Here is a 14,616-nt window from a genome sequence, read left to right on the forward strand (position 1 = left end):
CTATGCTTCTCAGATGGTGGACAGGTCATGTTCTTTGAAGTGGAACCATGTTGTAAATGTATGATTTCAGGGCCCTGAGAGGTAGATATCCATGCCACTGAAGCCCAAGAGTGAGTTCATCCACTGACCCTCTGTGTGACCCTGAGCAACATCCAGTTGATTTTGGTCTCAGTCTCTCCATCTGCTAAATGGGGATCAAGCCTGGCCGTGGGATCCCTGAGACGTTTGTAAACCAGGCTGTGCTTCTGAATCATCTGAATTCATGGAATCGTAATCTCCAGGGCAAGAGCCCAGAAATTTCAACAGCATTTTCAAAAGTTCACCTACCATTCAAATGTGGCACCTGTCTGCAGACCTTGACTCAGTTTAATTCCTAATTTGTTGTGTGGATATGGGTAAATGACAGTCCCTGTTTCCTCATCTGTCGAAAGTGCCTGTCCATAGCAAGAAAAAAACGTGAGCAGGCCTGGAGAGCGTGAGGCCCAGGCCCTGCCAGCCAGATTTGCCTACTCTGTGGCTTCCCCATATGCACAGTAAGCTCCAGCTGGATCCAGGGAGGAGCTGGAAATTATGTTCTGATGTGCTTATCCCCTGCAGAGGAAGGAGAGGATAAGAGGAAGCCAGCAGGAAGTCCTGTGGGTTAATCATCCCTGGATCTCTTTAATTCTTCTGATAGGGATCCCAGAGAGTTCTGCATTTGGAAAAGGGTAGGAGAGAAGGGCACCCCTGAGCCGGGGACCAAGATGGCTCTGACTGAGAGCACCTTGAGAAAGATCTGGAGCTTACACCCCATAGTTCCAAGCAGAGACCACACTGGGGTTCCTGTTCAACTTGAGGTTGGGCAGTCAACATGATTTTTGGTTTCTTTGCAGTCTTACAGCTTGGAGAAAGGAGAAAGTCACCATAAGCACAGTCAGGTGTACTCCTTTCCCAGGGCTTCCCAGGGCTGGCCAGCGGTGCTGAGCAGACAGCATAAACTTGACAAACTCTAAAGGTCCTCCAGGCAGCCTTCACTGAGTAGTGTCATCCTGTGACCCCAGGGACCCTCCAGGCAGCTAGAGAGATCTCACATTGTTTGAATGCCTAGTCATGTTCCCCTGAGAGAGAACAGGCCAGCCTGATCACAATACTTGGGGACACTGAGAGGACTGTGGTTCATAGAGTTGGTCTGGACCCTGCTTTTGGATAAAGCTGTTATATTTGGTGAGGCATCTGGGGCCCAGTGGTGCCAGAACACTTTCCTAAGGTCACACAGCAAATTAGGTAGCAGAAGGAGAATGGAAGGCCAGGCCTCTAGTCTCTTGGTGCTAAGGCCTGGCTGTTCCTGCACATTGAGTCTACAGGCAGGTCTGACTGCTATACTGAAGACAGTGACCACCTGGAAAAATGAGCAGGGCTCTCAAAGCCCTTTAAGGGTTTCCTTCTGCATACCCCTCTGGGAATGAAGTGGTAGCAGTGGTAGCTTCTGGGGCTCCTGACTGGCCTCCCCTTTTCGTTAAAAGCCAGTGCTGTCTAGGGTCCATAGGCAGTGGCTGCTGTGACTGGTGATGCCAGTGAGGGCTTGGCCATTCATCAGGATGGCAGTCCTGCTTCCCTCTCACTGGGAAGCAGGGGGGTGGATTCTGAGGGGCCTCCAGCTATGTCTGGCCCAGCACTCTCCCACTCATGTTCACTGGCTGCCACTCAGCTAGAATGGGGCTGGCACCAGCAAGTCACAGGCAGGTCCCATTGGGCAGAAGTTTGCATACTGACCTTTAACCATGGCAACCTGATGCTGGACTCCCAAGGCCAGGCTTACCAGGCAATATGCAAGCTCCTGCACACGTTCCATGACACATAGTCCCAGGATGCCTGGACAAGGAGGGAGTGATATGGGCCCCAGAGCACACGCTTGTGTGTATGTGCATGTGTGTGTGCAGGCATGTGGGCTCTTTTGCACGGGGCTGTGTGTAGAGATGGACGAGCTTGGACTCTTGGAATGGAGGGGCTGCCAGTGGAAGAAGGAGAAGCTTCAAAGTGCTTTTCCAGCCCCAGGCTCTGGTTTTTTTGGCTCTGCAAAGGGTAACCTGGTCAGACACCTTGTTCAGGGTGCTGGGAGTCAGGGTGTGGGGACTGATGCTGCTCCTCCAGCCCCTACCCCCATACTAGTTGTAGCTGGGAGAGGTGCTACACATTCCTCCAGCCACAAGGCTCTCTGCTAAGCCCTTCATATGTGTCATTTCATTTCATCCTCACAGCAACCCGATAGGCAAAAATATTATTATCTCCATTTTACAGATGAGAAAACAAAGTCAGACGTTAAATGAGGCCCTAGAACTAGTAAGTTCAGCAGCTGGCATTTTTATTCAGGTCTATCTGAATCTGGAGCCCTGGTGGCACAGTGGTTAAGAGGTTGGCTGCTAACCAAAAGGTCGGCAGTTCAAATCCACCAGTCGCTACTTGGAAACGCTATGGGGCACTTCTACTCTGTCCTATAGGGTTGCTATGAGTCAGAATTGATGGCAATGGCTTTTTTTTTAATCTGAATCTAAAGGCTTCACACTTAAGCCACCACTTTCCACTACCTTTTCAAGAATTATCTGATACAGAAGTGTAGGAAGTGCTCTCTGTGAAAGTGCTTCAAGAGTATAAATCCTTTACAAAATGGTAACAGTAATAAAAATGGTAGCGCTAGGCAGCAAGGCTGGGTGCTGCATTTCCAGGCTCACTTCTGGGGGCCTGCGGCCCTGCTGACCCTACCAGCAGATCTGGGCTGAAAGCTGAAGCAGCCCAGCTGCCAGAGAAGCCTTGGACAGCAGCCGGGTTCTGGAGGGGCTGGGTCTCCGTGTCCCGAACAGTCCCATAAGCCAAGGAGGCTCTGGGCCTAAGGGTGAAAGGAATACGCCCTATCATTGCCTCTCTCCCTGATCCTTGTTCTCTGCTCCTCATCCTGTCCTTCCTGTGGCCCCTCCTGCTCTACAGTCCTCCACATGGGGCTGGATCAGACTCTGCAATTCTTCCCAGATCTTGGGCTCTGGAGAATTGTGTTGGGCCACACACCCGCCCACAGGCTCTGCCCTTACTCCCACGGCCTTCCTCTCCCTGGGCCTGGTTGTGTTCATGGGCCTCCAACCAGAGGGGCCTGGGGAGGCGCTGCCTCCCACACCCTGACAAGACAGTTGGCCATCTGGGCCAACTGGCCCCCACCCTCAGTGGGGCCTCTACTTTCCTCTCTAAGTCTTGGCCTCTAGGCTACTGTGTGGAGGGGCAATTTCTAGGCTTTTATGCTATGGTCTGAGGAGGACTGGGAAGGTTCATTTCTCCATTCTGAGACCCAAACCCCAAAACCCTTTCTCCCCAAGGGCTACCTAAATGGCCCCCTGGGCCCCACCCTCGGGATCTTCCTGAGCTCCACCTCCCAATGCCCACACACCGTCACACTCTGGTTGCTAACTCATCATGGGACCTAGCTGTCCCTCCTGGACAGGAGGAGGTGGGGGGAGGGCCAGGCAGGGATCTAGTCTGCCCTGCAGGATGGCATCGACTGACCAGGGACAGGCATTCAGGCCAACAGACCACTGGGCCCCAAACAGAGTCCACCTCTGGCCAGGAGCTTTTTACTCTGCTCCACTTCCACCTGGTGGTGCTTGAAGGAACTGCTCCCAGGCCCCAAATAATTCACAATTATGGCTGAATTCGTGGGCTCTGGGGCTCATTTTTTTTCCCACCAAACTGTGCAAACCAGAAAGTTCCAGCCTCCATAGTGGCAAAAGGAAGGGAATGCAGTCCTGGGTGGGCATTCAAACCAGAAAGGTCCTGGAGAGAGTCCCCGATTACCCTTTGAGTCCTCATGTCTATTCTGTAGCCACATATTTATGTCTCTGGTCTTTGGTATCCATGGAAACCATAACCCTGGGTCCTGCTCTCCCTCAACTCCCCCTCCACTCCCAAAACAAACTCTAGTCAGATTGGAAGACAGGTTTTCTGAGAACTTTCTTCTCTTGCACTCAAACACATCAGCACACTCATGCATACACTCAGTGCCGACCCCATCAGCAGTCTGCACCCTCAAACAGACCTTCAGAGGCAGAGGAGGGCTCTGCAAATGCCTTTTCCCATTCTGGCCAGGCTGCCTGACCCCAGAGTTGGTGAAAGGCCTGAGTGTGGCTCCAGCTGGCTGCAGAGAGGATCCAGCATTACTGTGCCCAGTGGTACAGCCAACGTGTGGAGGTGGGAGTGGCGCGGGTGTACTGGTCTCCTTTGCACAGGCTTCTGGTTTGCACTGAAGGCTGAGAGGAGCCCAGGACATCCCCAACATCCTCCCCTAGTCTCACTAAGCAAGGACCCATCCCTCCCGCAGGGGAAGATTGTCAGTCACCAGGGAAGAGAAGAAATAGAAGAAAGAGACATACTGGAGAAGTTGACCATTGCGAACTGCTGACACCTGTCCCCGGTGTATCCCACAGGACACCTACCAAAAGAAAGAAAACCAGAAAGAGAGAGCCAGGATAGCAAGACACAGGCATCGCAACACCCCGGCATGGGCTCCTGCCAATGCCAGCTGGGTTCCTTGCCACCGTTACCATTTGTACTGGCCTTGCCACTCTGCCCCTTACCTGCAGCCCTGAACTTTAAACCCAAGGATTAGGCCAAAAATGAAAAACAAAGCAAAACAAAACAAAACAAAAGAACTAACAAACCAAAATACAAAAGAGAAAGAGAAACAAAACAAAACAGCCAAAGATCAAAACAACCAACACCCCTGGCCCTACGCCCTACATCGGGGGGACTGCACCCGGAAGCTTTCTAAGGAGCAGGGACTTGTGTTTGTATCTTCAAACATACTTTGCTTAGGATCTGGCATGTACAATCGCAAAGGCAGTTTCTCCAAACATCTCTGTCCGAAGAATCCGTTTGGACATCTGGAGAAGGAAAAGGGGAAAAATCACAGAACAAACTGGCATCATCCGCGAGGCTAAGGTTAGAAATCAAAGTGCACAGTGATGAATGAGAAAAATCAAGTCAGGCACTTGGGGTCACACTTGTAGCTGAAGGGGCTGGAGTCAGGGCTGGGTGGAGGGCTCTGAAATTTCATTAAAAAATCTTTCTAATAGATGTGGCTCCGTGGGTGGTGGGGAGGGTGGGAGGGGCAGGGAGGAGGATGATTGAGGGAAGTGGGGTGGGGGAAGATGGGAAGTTACTGACTCGTCCCAAAGGTCACTGAAACTTTCCTTCTTACCTGCCTGGTGCCCCATGAAGCCAGAACTGTAGCCCCTTGATGCCAGGCAATCAGCTGGCAGGGTGCTGGGAGCCTCAAGGAATACCAGGTTACTGGGAACCACTCCTTTCATTCCCTACAAAATGATTCTCTCCAGGGCCCTTGGCAGGTGCTGTCGTCCATGAAACAGCCCCCAGAAAGCTCAGAGAAGAACTCCAGAATGCTGTTCCCAGACTGTGTGCCCATGACAAAAGTGCCTTTGGAGATGTCTTATCTAGTCTTTCAAAGAGGGTTCTGTGGCCAAATAAGTTTAGGAAATCCATTCCCAGGGCTCCCGGTGGAGTTGCAATATACATCAGCATATGAAAGGCTATGAAGAGTTTTGGAGAAGGAAATAGCTAAACTTTCCAGTATTTCCCAAATTTATTTGACCATGGAAATAGTTTTTTGAGGAACCCTTGTAGAACACAGTTTGGGGAACGCTGCTCTAGAGCAATATGCATGGAAAAAGCTTAGTAGGGAAAAGGGAGATTGGAGAAGAGCCAGAATTACCAGCATCCCAAAGCTGGTCTTCCTGAGGCCAGATGTACAGTATCTGGCCTCAGGTGGCAAGAACCACAGTGGGGCTGGAGCAGGCTCACTGGGGACACTGGGAGCCTATTCCATACCAGGGACCTACTGGTTGCTTGGGAAACCTTGCCCCTTCCCCGTGGCCTGCTCTTCCATCACTGCCTTGCTCTGGCCTGGGTCTCATTCTCCCGTCTTGCTTCTTCTACAGCATCACCCACTCCTATCTCCCTGTCTCGTCCTCATCCCAAACATGCACTTCCTTCTGCTCTATGGCTGCCACTCCAGCCCGCAAGTAAGCCTCAGTCTTGCAGATTTCTGGGAGACATGTCCAGCCCTGTACTTGCCTCTGAACCCCGACAAGGCCAGATACATAAGGAGAAACAGACAGGGCCAGACTGCCCCCCACTCAGGCTGCCCACCACTCAAAGATGGATCTATGTTGTCTCTACCTCTTCGTCCTTAGGAAATCAGGTATGCCCATCACCTCTTCAGGGTTTTACCAGTGTCCCCTCAACAATAGGCTACTTGTTCATTATGAATGACTCTCAACTTCTTCAAGAGATGATTGTGCTCTACTGCTTAGCACTGTAGTGTACACTGACCATAAGCAAGTCCCTGGAGCACAGGGTGGGTAGTGGCCATTGTCTGTGATAGATACTTATGAAAGCTCTGTGGCCCCCAAATCTCACCTGGAAGAGTAGAGAATGGATGTGGTAGGTGAGGAGAGAGCTGGCGTTTCTCTGGGCCTTGATAGACTCTCTCTCAGGGGAGGCAGGAAGCTGGTCCTCACAGTGGTGGGAATGTGTCTGGCCAATGGGGGTGATGGAGGGTTTGGAAGTGTTCCTGCAGCTGCTAATGAGTTTGATGCACACTTATCCTGGTGGGCATGATGGCTTGGAGAAAGAGGCTATCTCCAGCCCCTTGTCAATACATCCTTCTCTGATTCCTGAGCCTGGTCCCTAATCATCCCAGCCTAGGGAAAATGGAGGTAGTGGCTACAGCTTCCCAACCAACTCCAGCCAGGCTCAGCTCTTCTTCCTCAGCTCTCAGAAACTGATGTCCACTTGGGGTGGGAACTAGAAGGGGAGAAGTGATTTTTCAAGAAGAAGTACCTTTGGGGATCGAGAATACAGACTCAGGAAGTTGCCAAAATGACTCTTGGAATCCACAAAGGAACAAGAAAGAGATGTGTTTGACTGTGTCCAATGTTGAGATCAGCTTGGCTCTTTGAGGAAGGAAAATCTGTGTATGCATGTGTGTGTGTGTGTTTCAGAGGGAGAGTGGGGGTGTGCAGGGAGCAGGAAGGGACAAGGGGAAATTTATTCCCACTGCTGACAAGCAGGGCTGCTGTCCCATGGCTCTTGTAGACCAATGATAACTAAACACATCCCTGATCCTACATCCAGCCTGGACTACCCGACTGCATCCTCATGTCTGTCATGGCCACTGAGTTGCAAAACTCCAGGTGGCACCATTGACATGGTCTGCAACACAAATGATACCCCTGGAGTTGTGTAAAATTATGGTTCTAACCTTCCTGCCCTGGGAAAGTGTGTTTCTCACTTGCCAAACAAAAGAGGAGGCACAGTGTGTGAGGATGGCTGACACTTGAGGCAGCTCTTTGGGCACTGGCTCCTTCTGGGGGGCTCCTGTACACTCCTATCTCTCTTCTTAGCCCTGCTTGTTGAGGAGCCACATCCAGGAGGTTGGGGCTTCCCTAGAGAAGGTTCTGGGGGTGAGTCTACAGCCTCTCTAACCTGTGCCCAAAACCAGGTTCAAAGGGTACAACGGACATTAGTCTATAAACCAGGATGGCATCTGAATACAGTGTGAGTGGGTGACTGGTGGTTTCCCACTCAAACAGGGATTTACCCTCCAAGTTTCAGGGGCACAGAGGACAGATCAGAAGGAGCAGCAGGTAACAGCCTTCCCAGCCCTTCCCACCAAGTCATCAGCTATGACTACAGGAAGGTCTGTACCCAGGGCTGGAGAAGAGCAGGGGTGAGAGAGGGCAGAGAGGAGAACCCACGGGCTGCATCTGGGGTGACAGAGAGGTCAGGACCTCTACCTCTCCATTTTCCCACCCCACCTCCTGGGCTTCATTTTCTCCTTTTGGTAGCCTGGGGATAATGCCATGTGTGCTGCCCTCACCCGGGGAAGGGAGAGGATGAAGGATGAGGGTGTGCCCCCAGGCACTGGAGGGGGTGAAGGTCTCTGACCTCTTGAGGGGTAGGGGTGGAGATGTGGTGAGGATGAACAGGCAGATGGGTATGGGATGGGGAACCACCTGGACACGGGGGTGCAAGGAGACAAGGGGTGGGGAGGATGAGCCAATGGGACAGGGAGGCATGCCACTGGTATGTGCACAGGGCTGGAAAGAGAGTCTTGTTCTGTCATCATCCCCTGAACCAGTCCCCGAGAGTCACGCACCAACCGTGCTCTACAAAACCACGGAGAGAAGAGGAGAAAGCAGCAAGAGGAAGTGGAGGCCCCTGTCTGGCCTGGACAGGAGATAGTCACCTTGATTTGGATCCCCATTTTCAAATCCCCCCTGAGTTTTCTTTTTTTAAAAACAAAATTCAGTATCAGTGACATTGTTTCTTTTGGCTCTGAATTCCAGAAAAACAGGAGGGGCGGAGTGTGCCTGCTTTCCAACACTCCCTGCAGGGCTCTGAACCAATACACAACAACAAGTGTAAGAAAACCAGGAAGGAAAACTGATTTTTATAGAAACTGGAATGAAACTGACCAGTCTAGTTTCATTATCCAAGCTAAGCGGAAATGCAAAAAAATCAAAATAAAAAGTAAACAAACAGCACAAATGGTAAGACGTGAGTTCCGTTTCCTAAATGCTTTCCTTTTTATTCCATTCAGGTGTCATCAGGAACCCCAATTGGCTTGCCCCCCTTCCCTCCCGGCTTGCCCGCCCCCAAAATGGCCTCTGGGCTCTGCCCTGCCCCCCCTTCCCACCCTGCCCTTCTCCAGTACAGCACTTAGCATCTGCCCTCTTGCCAAGGCAGGGGCTGCATTTCTTACTGTCCGCAGTCCCTGCCAGGGACGCCCTTCTCCCCTGAGGGCTGACAAAGGGAGTCAGGGAAGTTGGTTCCAGGAGCCTGTGGTGGGCCTGACCCAGAGGGGATTGAGATGGGGAGGGTAGTGGGTACCAAGTTCAAGGCCTAAGCAATGAACCCCAGTTGCCCTGGTTAGGGGTAGACGTGGGGTGGGGGACAGGATACCATCTTCTCAATGGCTCAGGCTCCTGCCTCTGCTCCTCTCAGATTTAAGGGGTCCATAGTACGCAGCCTTGTTGGCAGGGGCCTCTGGGAGCCCAGAGATCTCATCACTGTTTTTTCCCACACTAAACTCTAGTGCTGGAACCTTGGATCCCCATGGCCCTGGAGCCAGGGGCTGATTCCAGTTAAAATGCTGAATTCCTTCAAGGTCCAGGGGTCCAAGGGGCTGGGGAAGAGGAGAGACCTGGGGAGGGGGGCTAGGGGAGAGGGCCGTAGGGCTGTGCTGTGTCTGTGAGGTATTCTAGGGCCCCTGTGAGTTTCTAGTAGATCTGTTCCAAAGAGCTCAGAGTATTTTCAAGGCTGGCATGTTCCCAGGGTCTGTAAAACTAATGTGACAGCCTCTTAGAGGAAGGAGGGGAAGGATGATGGCTGAATCCAGGCTGGGAACTCCCTAGAGGACCTGTTGTCACTGTTAGGACTGTTTTGTGAGATTTAGGATGGGGGAAGTGGGAATGGCAGTGGGTGAAAGGTAGGGCCAGGGAGGCCAGCTGAGGGCAAGAGCCACAGTTGTGCCTGGCAATCAAGGCCAACCTAACCCAGCATCAAGAGGTGGGTGTGAAGGGGGCATGGTCTCTCATTATAACACTGTTAGGTAGAGGGGTCTTTAAAAGTCCCAGTCTCCTCACCACACCTCACGTGGGAAGGGTCATGGCCCAGGAGGGAGCTGCAGATCTGGAGACAGAGGCCAGAGGCCAGAGGCCAGAGGCAGCGGTCCTTGTCTGCCTGGGGCAGGAGAGCTGAGGCATGTTGGACTTGACCTTGTTTATGGGAAGGACAATCACCTCTCTCTGATCTCCATCCATACTCCCAGATGCCATGGGAATGGGGCAGCTTTGGCACCTTGCTAGGGTCCTAGACTCGGGCTGCTTTGAAAAACCAAAGTTGTTAGCTAGCCTCCCTCCCCCTCTTCCCCAAGGTCTGCCCAGAGCCTATGCTGCCCTCACCAAGCTCCCCCTACTCCTCACTCACCTACCAGAAAATCTGTCAAGAGGGCTTTGTGGGCCCAACTGTCCAGAAGATCTGGCAGGGCCTGAACAAGCCCTCCCTCACTGCCATGTCCCCAACCACCCTGTTTGCTCAGGGGAGGAGGTGGTTCTGAGCTCCTTGGAGATCCTGCTGGGGAAGCCCCACCAGGCCAGAGAGCAGGCCCTGGACCTTGGGAAGGCATAGAAGCCCAGACTTGAGCCTCTCTTCAACCCTGACCTCCCACACTGGGCCACCCCCAACATGGTACCCTTGCTAGTATCTGCACAGCTCCCTCCTTAGCACTGCCCCTCACCCCATAGGGAGGGGGCTAGGGACCGAGGGGGGCCAGGCAGCACCCAGAGCATGTCTGGATACTGCGGTTCTGTAGGACAGGGAGAGCAGCCAGATCCTGAGGCAAGAACTGGGTTCTCCCCTCAAGACCACAAGAGCAGGACCTTCAGCTACCAAGGGCCCTGGAAACTGTGTTCTGCCTGACCCTGCCAGGCTCTTCACTGCTGGGGAAGACATGCCCTGGGAGATGTTCATCAAGAACAACATTTGGAGAGTTGCTGAGAGATTAGGGGAGGAAAATGGGAGAAAGAGAGAGATAGAAAGAGAACGAGAGAACAGACTCCCAGTGCCCATGGAAGGCATAGACTGGCATGCCCCATCTCCCTAAAGGGTGTTGGTGGAAAGGTGAACATTGGGAGGTGGGGTGGGTAGGGGCCTGGCAGAAGCCTTGGAGCTCCTTAGAGCTTACATCTCCCTGTATCCCAGGAAAGGGCTGGTAAGTGGGGCACACCTCCCTGCCTGCACCCCTTGGGGATCCCTTGTCAGTGGCTTGCAGCCCACTTTTCCTAGAGCCCTCCACTTCTGCGCCAGCCTCTCCCACCCTACTCTTGCCCCCATGCCCACCCCTACTGGTCACTTACTTGCAGGAGAGCTGGTTGATGCCTTCAATGTAGTAGCAGACGCCTCCATTGACACAATAGGACTTAGCTGTCTCGTTGCACTTCCGGGCATGCCCCGACCAGGATGACAGAGTGGTGCTCACTGGGGGTATGAGAGACACATGCTAGTGACCAACTGGGACCACCCCAGGCCCCAGAGTCCAGTTCCTTCACGACCCTGAATATCACACCTCAAAGCTGGAAAATTATAAGAGGCTGCAGCAATGGAGGGAAGGCCTGCTGGTCCCTCTTAGTCACCAGTAAGGCAAATGGGAGGCTGCCATGAGCTGCGCCCATCTTCCCAGAAAGGTTCTGCACCCCTGCTCAAGGGCAAACCTCCAAAGGTCAGGAAAACTTTCTTTTTTGGAGGTGGTGTGAAGATAGCAGAAACCACGTTCTCTGCTGGAAAACTCTGTCCCTTCCCTACCTGACTTCTAGGGGGCTCCCCTGCAGGCACGTGGGATGTGGGGAACAAAGGCACAGGGTGGTGCAAGGAGGTGATTCTGATATTCTCGGCACTGCTTGGGCTCTTAGGGTGGGCTCTTGGGGTGGGGCTCTGGGTCTTGAGAGGAATGGCACCTGTTGAGAACTGTCATTTTCTAAGATTTGGGAAGGTGTGTGTGTGTGTAGGGGAATCCTAGCTTACACTCTTTCTCCTCTCAGGGCTGAGCTGGCTACAAGCTTCCCATTAAGGCTACAAAGGCCACTATGCCCCATCTCTGCAGCATCCCTGGTCTTCTCCATGCCCCCAAGCCAGGCAGCCCCCATGTAGTTAGCTGTAGCTTCTGGGTTGAGTCTCTGGGCCTTGGATGGCCCAAGCCATACATCATGGGCTTCAGGCTGCTGGGGAGGAGGTGGAATTGGGGAAGGGGGGCAACTGGGATGTGAAAACTGGATGAGAACAGGACTGGGCTTTAAGGCTGTTGGCTGGGACTGCACATTGGATCGATCAGGTTTGTTTGATAAAGAAAGGTAACTAAAGCTCTCCTCCCATCAGAATACCATCAGGATGGTATCCAAAAAACTGGTTTCAAGCTAAAATTCTTGCTCCAAACGTCAGCTTCCATCTGCAAGATAGCCCCCTTGGCTTTCTGTCCAGATAGGGTGGTCAGAAATGGGCTCCTGCTCCCTTTCAGTGCTCTGGGATCTGAGGGCCCCCGCACCCACCCAGCAGTGGCCTCCTGACTGAGATGGCCCGTCCTACCTTGGCTGGCTCTGTCTCCCCAGGGGACTGAGTCTCTACCACCCTCCCAGGAATAGGGGTGAGAGGAGGAGGAGGAGGAGGGCAGGCACTTGGCGCCCTCAGTGTTTAGACATGTGGGGAGACAGATGGAGCGCGGGGGACTGGGAGTGTATACACAGCTCTCCTCTGTATATGTCTGAGGAGCTTGCTGATAAAACCCAGCGGGCAGGGCCAGCTCCCACCTTCCTCTCCACATCGTGCCTGCTGCTGAGCTGGCATCTTGGGGCCCTACTCTTGCATCTTGGGGTCTCCTTCCTATGCTCAAGCCCAAACCCAGCTGGGACCCACATACTGGCTGGGGAAAGGAGGTCTCCTGTTGGTCCCTGCCCCACTTTGGGTCAGTGAGACCCAGCGAATTAGGAAAGGGACAGAGAAGAGCAACAGCTGAATGGACTACGCCTGCAAGCTGTAAAATCCTGTTGCTAGGAGGACTTGAAAGGTTGTCCTGCCCTGCAGTTACACTGCCAAGGAGGAGTGAGGAGAGAGAACAGTGGGGTGCGTGTCCAGAGTCATGATGTGCATTGTGATAAGGCCTCAGGGCCCCTGACCCTGGTTGAATATCTCACTAGTCACCAAGTCCCTTGTGGAAAAGCATGTCAGCATCAAGCCTTAATGAAAGCAGATGAATGCAAACACTACACAGACCCCAGGGCCAGGTCCTCTTGTGGATCTTGGCTAAGCCATGGGACATGCCAAGCCCAGCCCCGGGTGGCAGAGGCTACCCACTACTGCACCCTCAGTGCTGGTTCTTCCCAAGATGTGGGAGCAGTACAGAGTAGTGAGGGTGCTGGGTGACAGGACCAGAGCTGCACATTCGGGCCTGTCACACATACATGTTGATGCCCATTCAGGCTTTGGGAGGCAGAGGCCAGCTCCTGAAGGGAGATGGGCCCCAGGCTGGGCTGCATTGAGCCTGTGGCTACCAGAGCCAGGCTGCCACTGGGACTAGGCTGGGACCTAGTAAAGGCAGTTAGGGATGGCAATGGGGGAGCCAGCCACAGAGGGTGTGGGGAAGAGCAACCATAGGCCTTTCCACCTCAGAAAGAAGTATCCTGTGGCCACCCCTCTGTGATGGCAGGGCCTTCCCAAGCCACTTCAGCCCACATCTGGCCATGGTAGAGCCACACACCAGGAGGATTTCCACCTGGAAAGGTGCATTCACACTGTGGCAAAGGTACTCGGTTCCAGCATATGGGCTCCCGGAAAAAATGTCTATACTTCTTGTCAGTGTATCTGCGTTTCTTCACTGTGTCTTCCTGTGCTTGGAGAAGAGAAGGTGACTCTAAGTTGGAGAGTCTGGCTACTCCCTTGACACTTCCCCTGAGTGGCTTACAGCCACCCCAAACTCAACACATCCAAAACTGAGTGCCTATTCATTTGCCCCCACACCTGCTTCTCCAGCTGTACCCATCTCAGTACCTGAATGGCACTTTATCCCCCTGTGGCACAGACCAAAAACCTCGTGGGCATCTTTTATTTCTCTTCCTCCTTTATTGCCCACAACCGTCTATCACCAAAGGCTGCCATTTCTACCTTCAGCAGAGTTCTCGACTCCTTCTTCCCCTAGTCCAGGCCACCGTCGTTTCTTCCTTGGAAGACCATAATAACTTCCCTTTGCACTCAGAGTAAAGCCCACCCACTCCTCCCGAGGCGGGACTCTCCACCTCTCCCACTCCATCTTCTAAGCTTGTCTTTCACTATTCAAACCATGCTGGTCTCAGTCCGGCTCCTCTAACAAGGGTGCTGTCCAGCCTAGGACTTCCAAAATATCAGTGTCTCAGATAGGCTAGCCAGGTTCCTCTTTTATACCTTTTAGCTTTGTACGCTTCTACTTGTAGGACTTATTCTAACAGATTCAATGATTCTTGTGTACTTACGAGTTGTTTAATGACTAGTTCCTTTACTAGAGTGTAAGCTCCATCAGGGGAGGAGCCATGTCAGTCACATTTACCTGGAATTTCATCGTCTAGCAGAGTGCCTGGCACATAGTAGGGATTTAACAAATATTTACTGAATGAATAAATTAACAAATGAACATCTGATTCTTGAAAGACAGATGCCTTCTGCTACCATCCCGGGGGCTAGTCTGGCCTCCTTGGCTGATGCTGATATTGGATGGTCCTCTAAATTCTCTTTCTTGTAGATTAAAGCATTGTCTCCTATTAAGTGCAAACATTCCTGAGAGGTCATTTGGGCAAAGCAAATCAAAACTAATGTGGCTATAATAATAATATAAAAGGATAATAACAAGTGTTAGTGAAGATGTAGAGAAATTAGAACTCTCATCCGTTGCTGCTGGGGATGTAAAATGGTGTAGCAGCTGTGGGAAGAGTTTGGAGGTGGTTCCTCACAAAAGTTAAACATAGAAATAGCATTTTTTTTTATGACCCAGAAATT

The 14,616-nt window shown here is 52.4% G+C and overlaps 1 protein-coding gene across 2 annotated transcripts in view; it reads right to left on the reverse strand.

Annotated features, from left to right (window-relative positions):
* NRG2 (neuregulin 2) overlaps positions 1-14,616 on the reverse strand; it is a 208,393-nt gene that overhangs the window by 12,172 nt on the left and 181,605 nt on the right. Inside the window, exons 4-5 of one of the 2 annotated variants that reach the window (XM_049873799.1) lie at positions 10,959-11,079; positions 4,392-4,450 (exon numbers count right to left, since the gene is read on the reverse strand). In XM_049873799.1, coding sequence (XP_049729756.1) covers positions 4,392-4,450; positions 10,959-11,079 — 180 coding nt within the window. Of the gene's footprint in view, positions 1-4,391; positions 4,451-4,824; positions 4,902-10,958; positions 11,080-14,616 lie in introns of both variants that reach the window. The other variant, XM_049873798.1, reaches the window with a different exon arrangement.

Source organism: Elephas maximus, chromosome 2 (assembly GCF_024166365.1).
Source record: "Elephas maximus indicus isolate mEleMax1 chromosome 2, mEleMax1 primary haplotype, whole genome shotgun sequence".
Taxonomy (NCBI): domain Eukaryota; kingdom Metazoa; phylum Chordata; class Mammalia; order Proboscidea; family Elephantidae; genus Elephas; species Elephas maximus.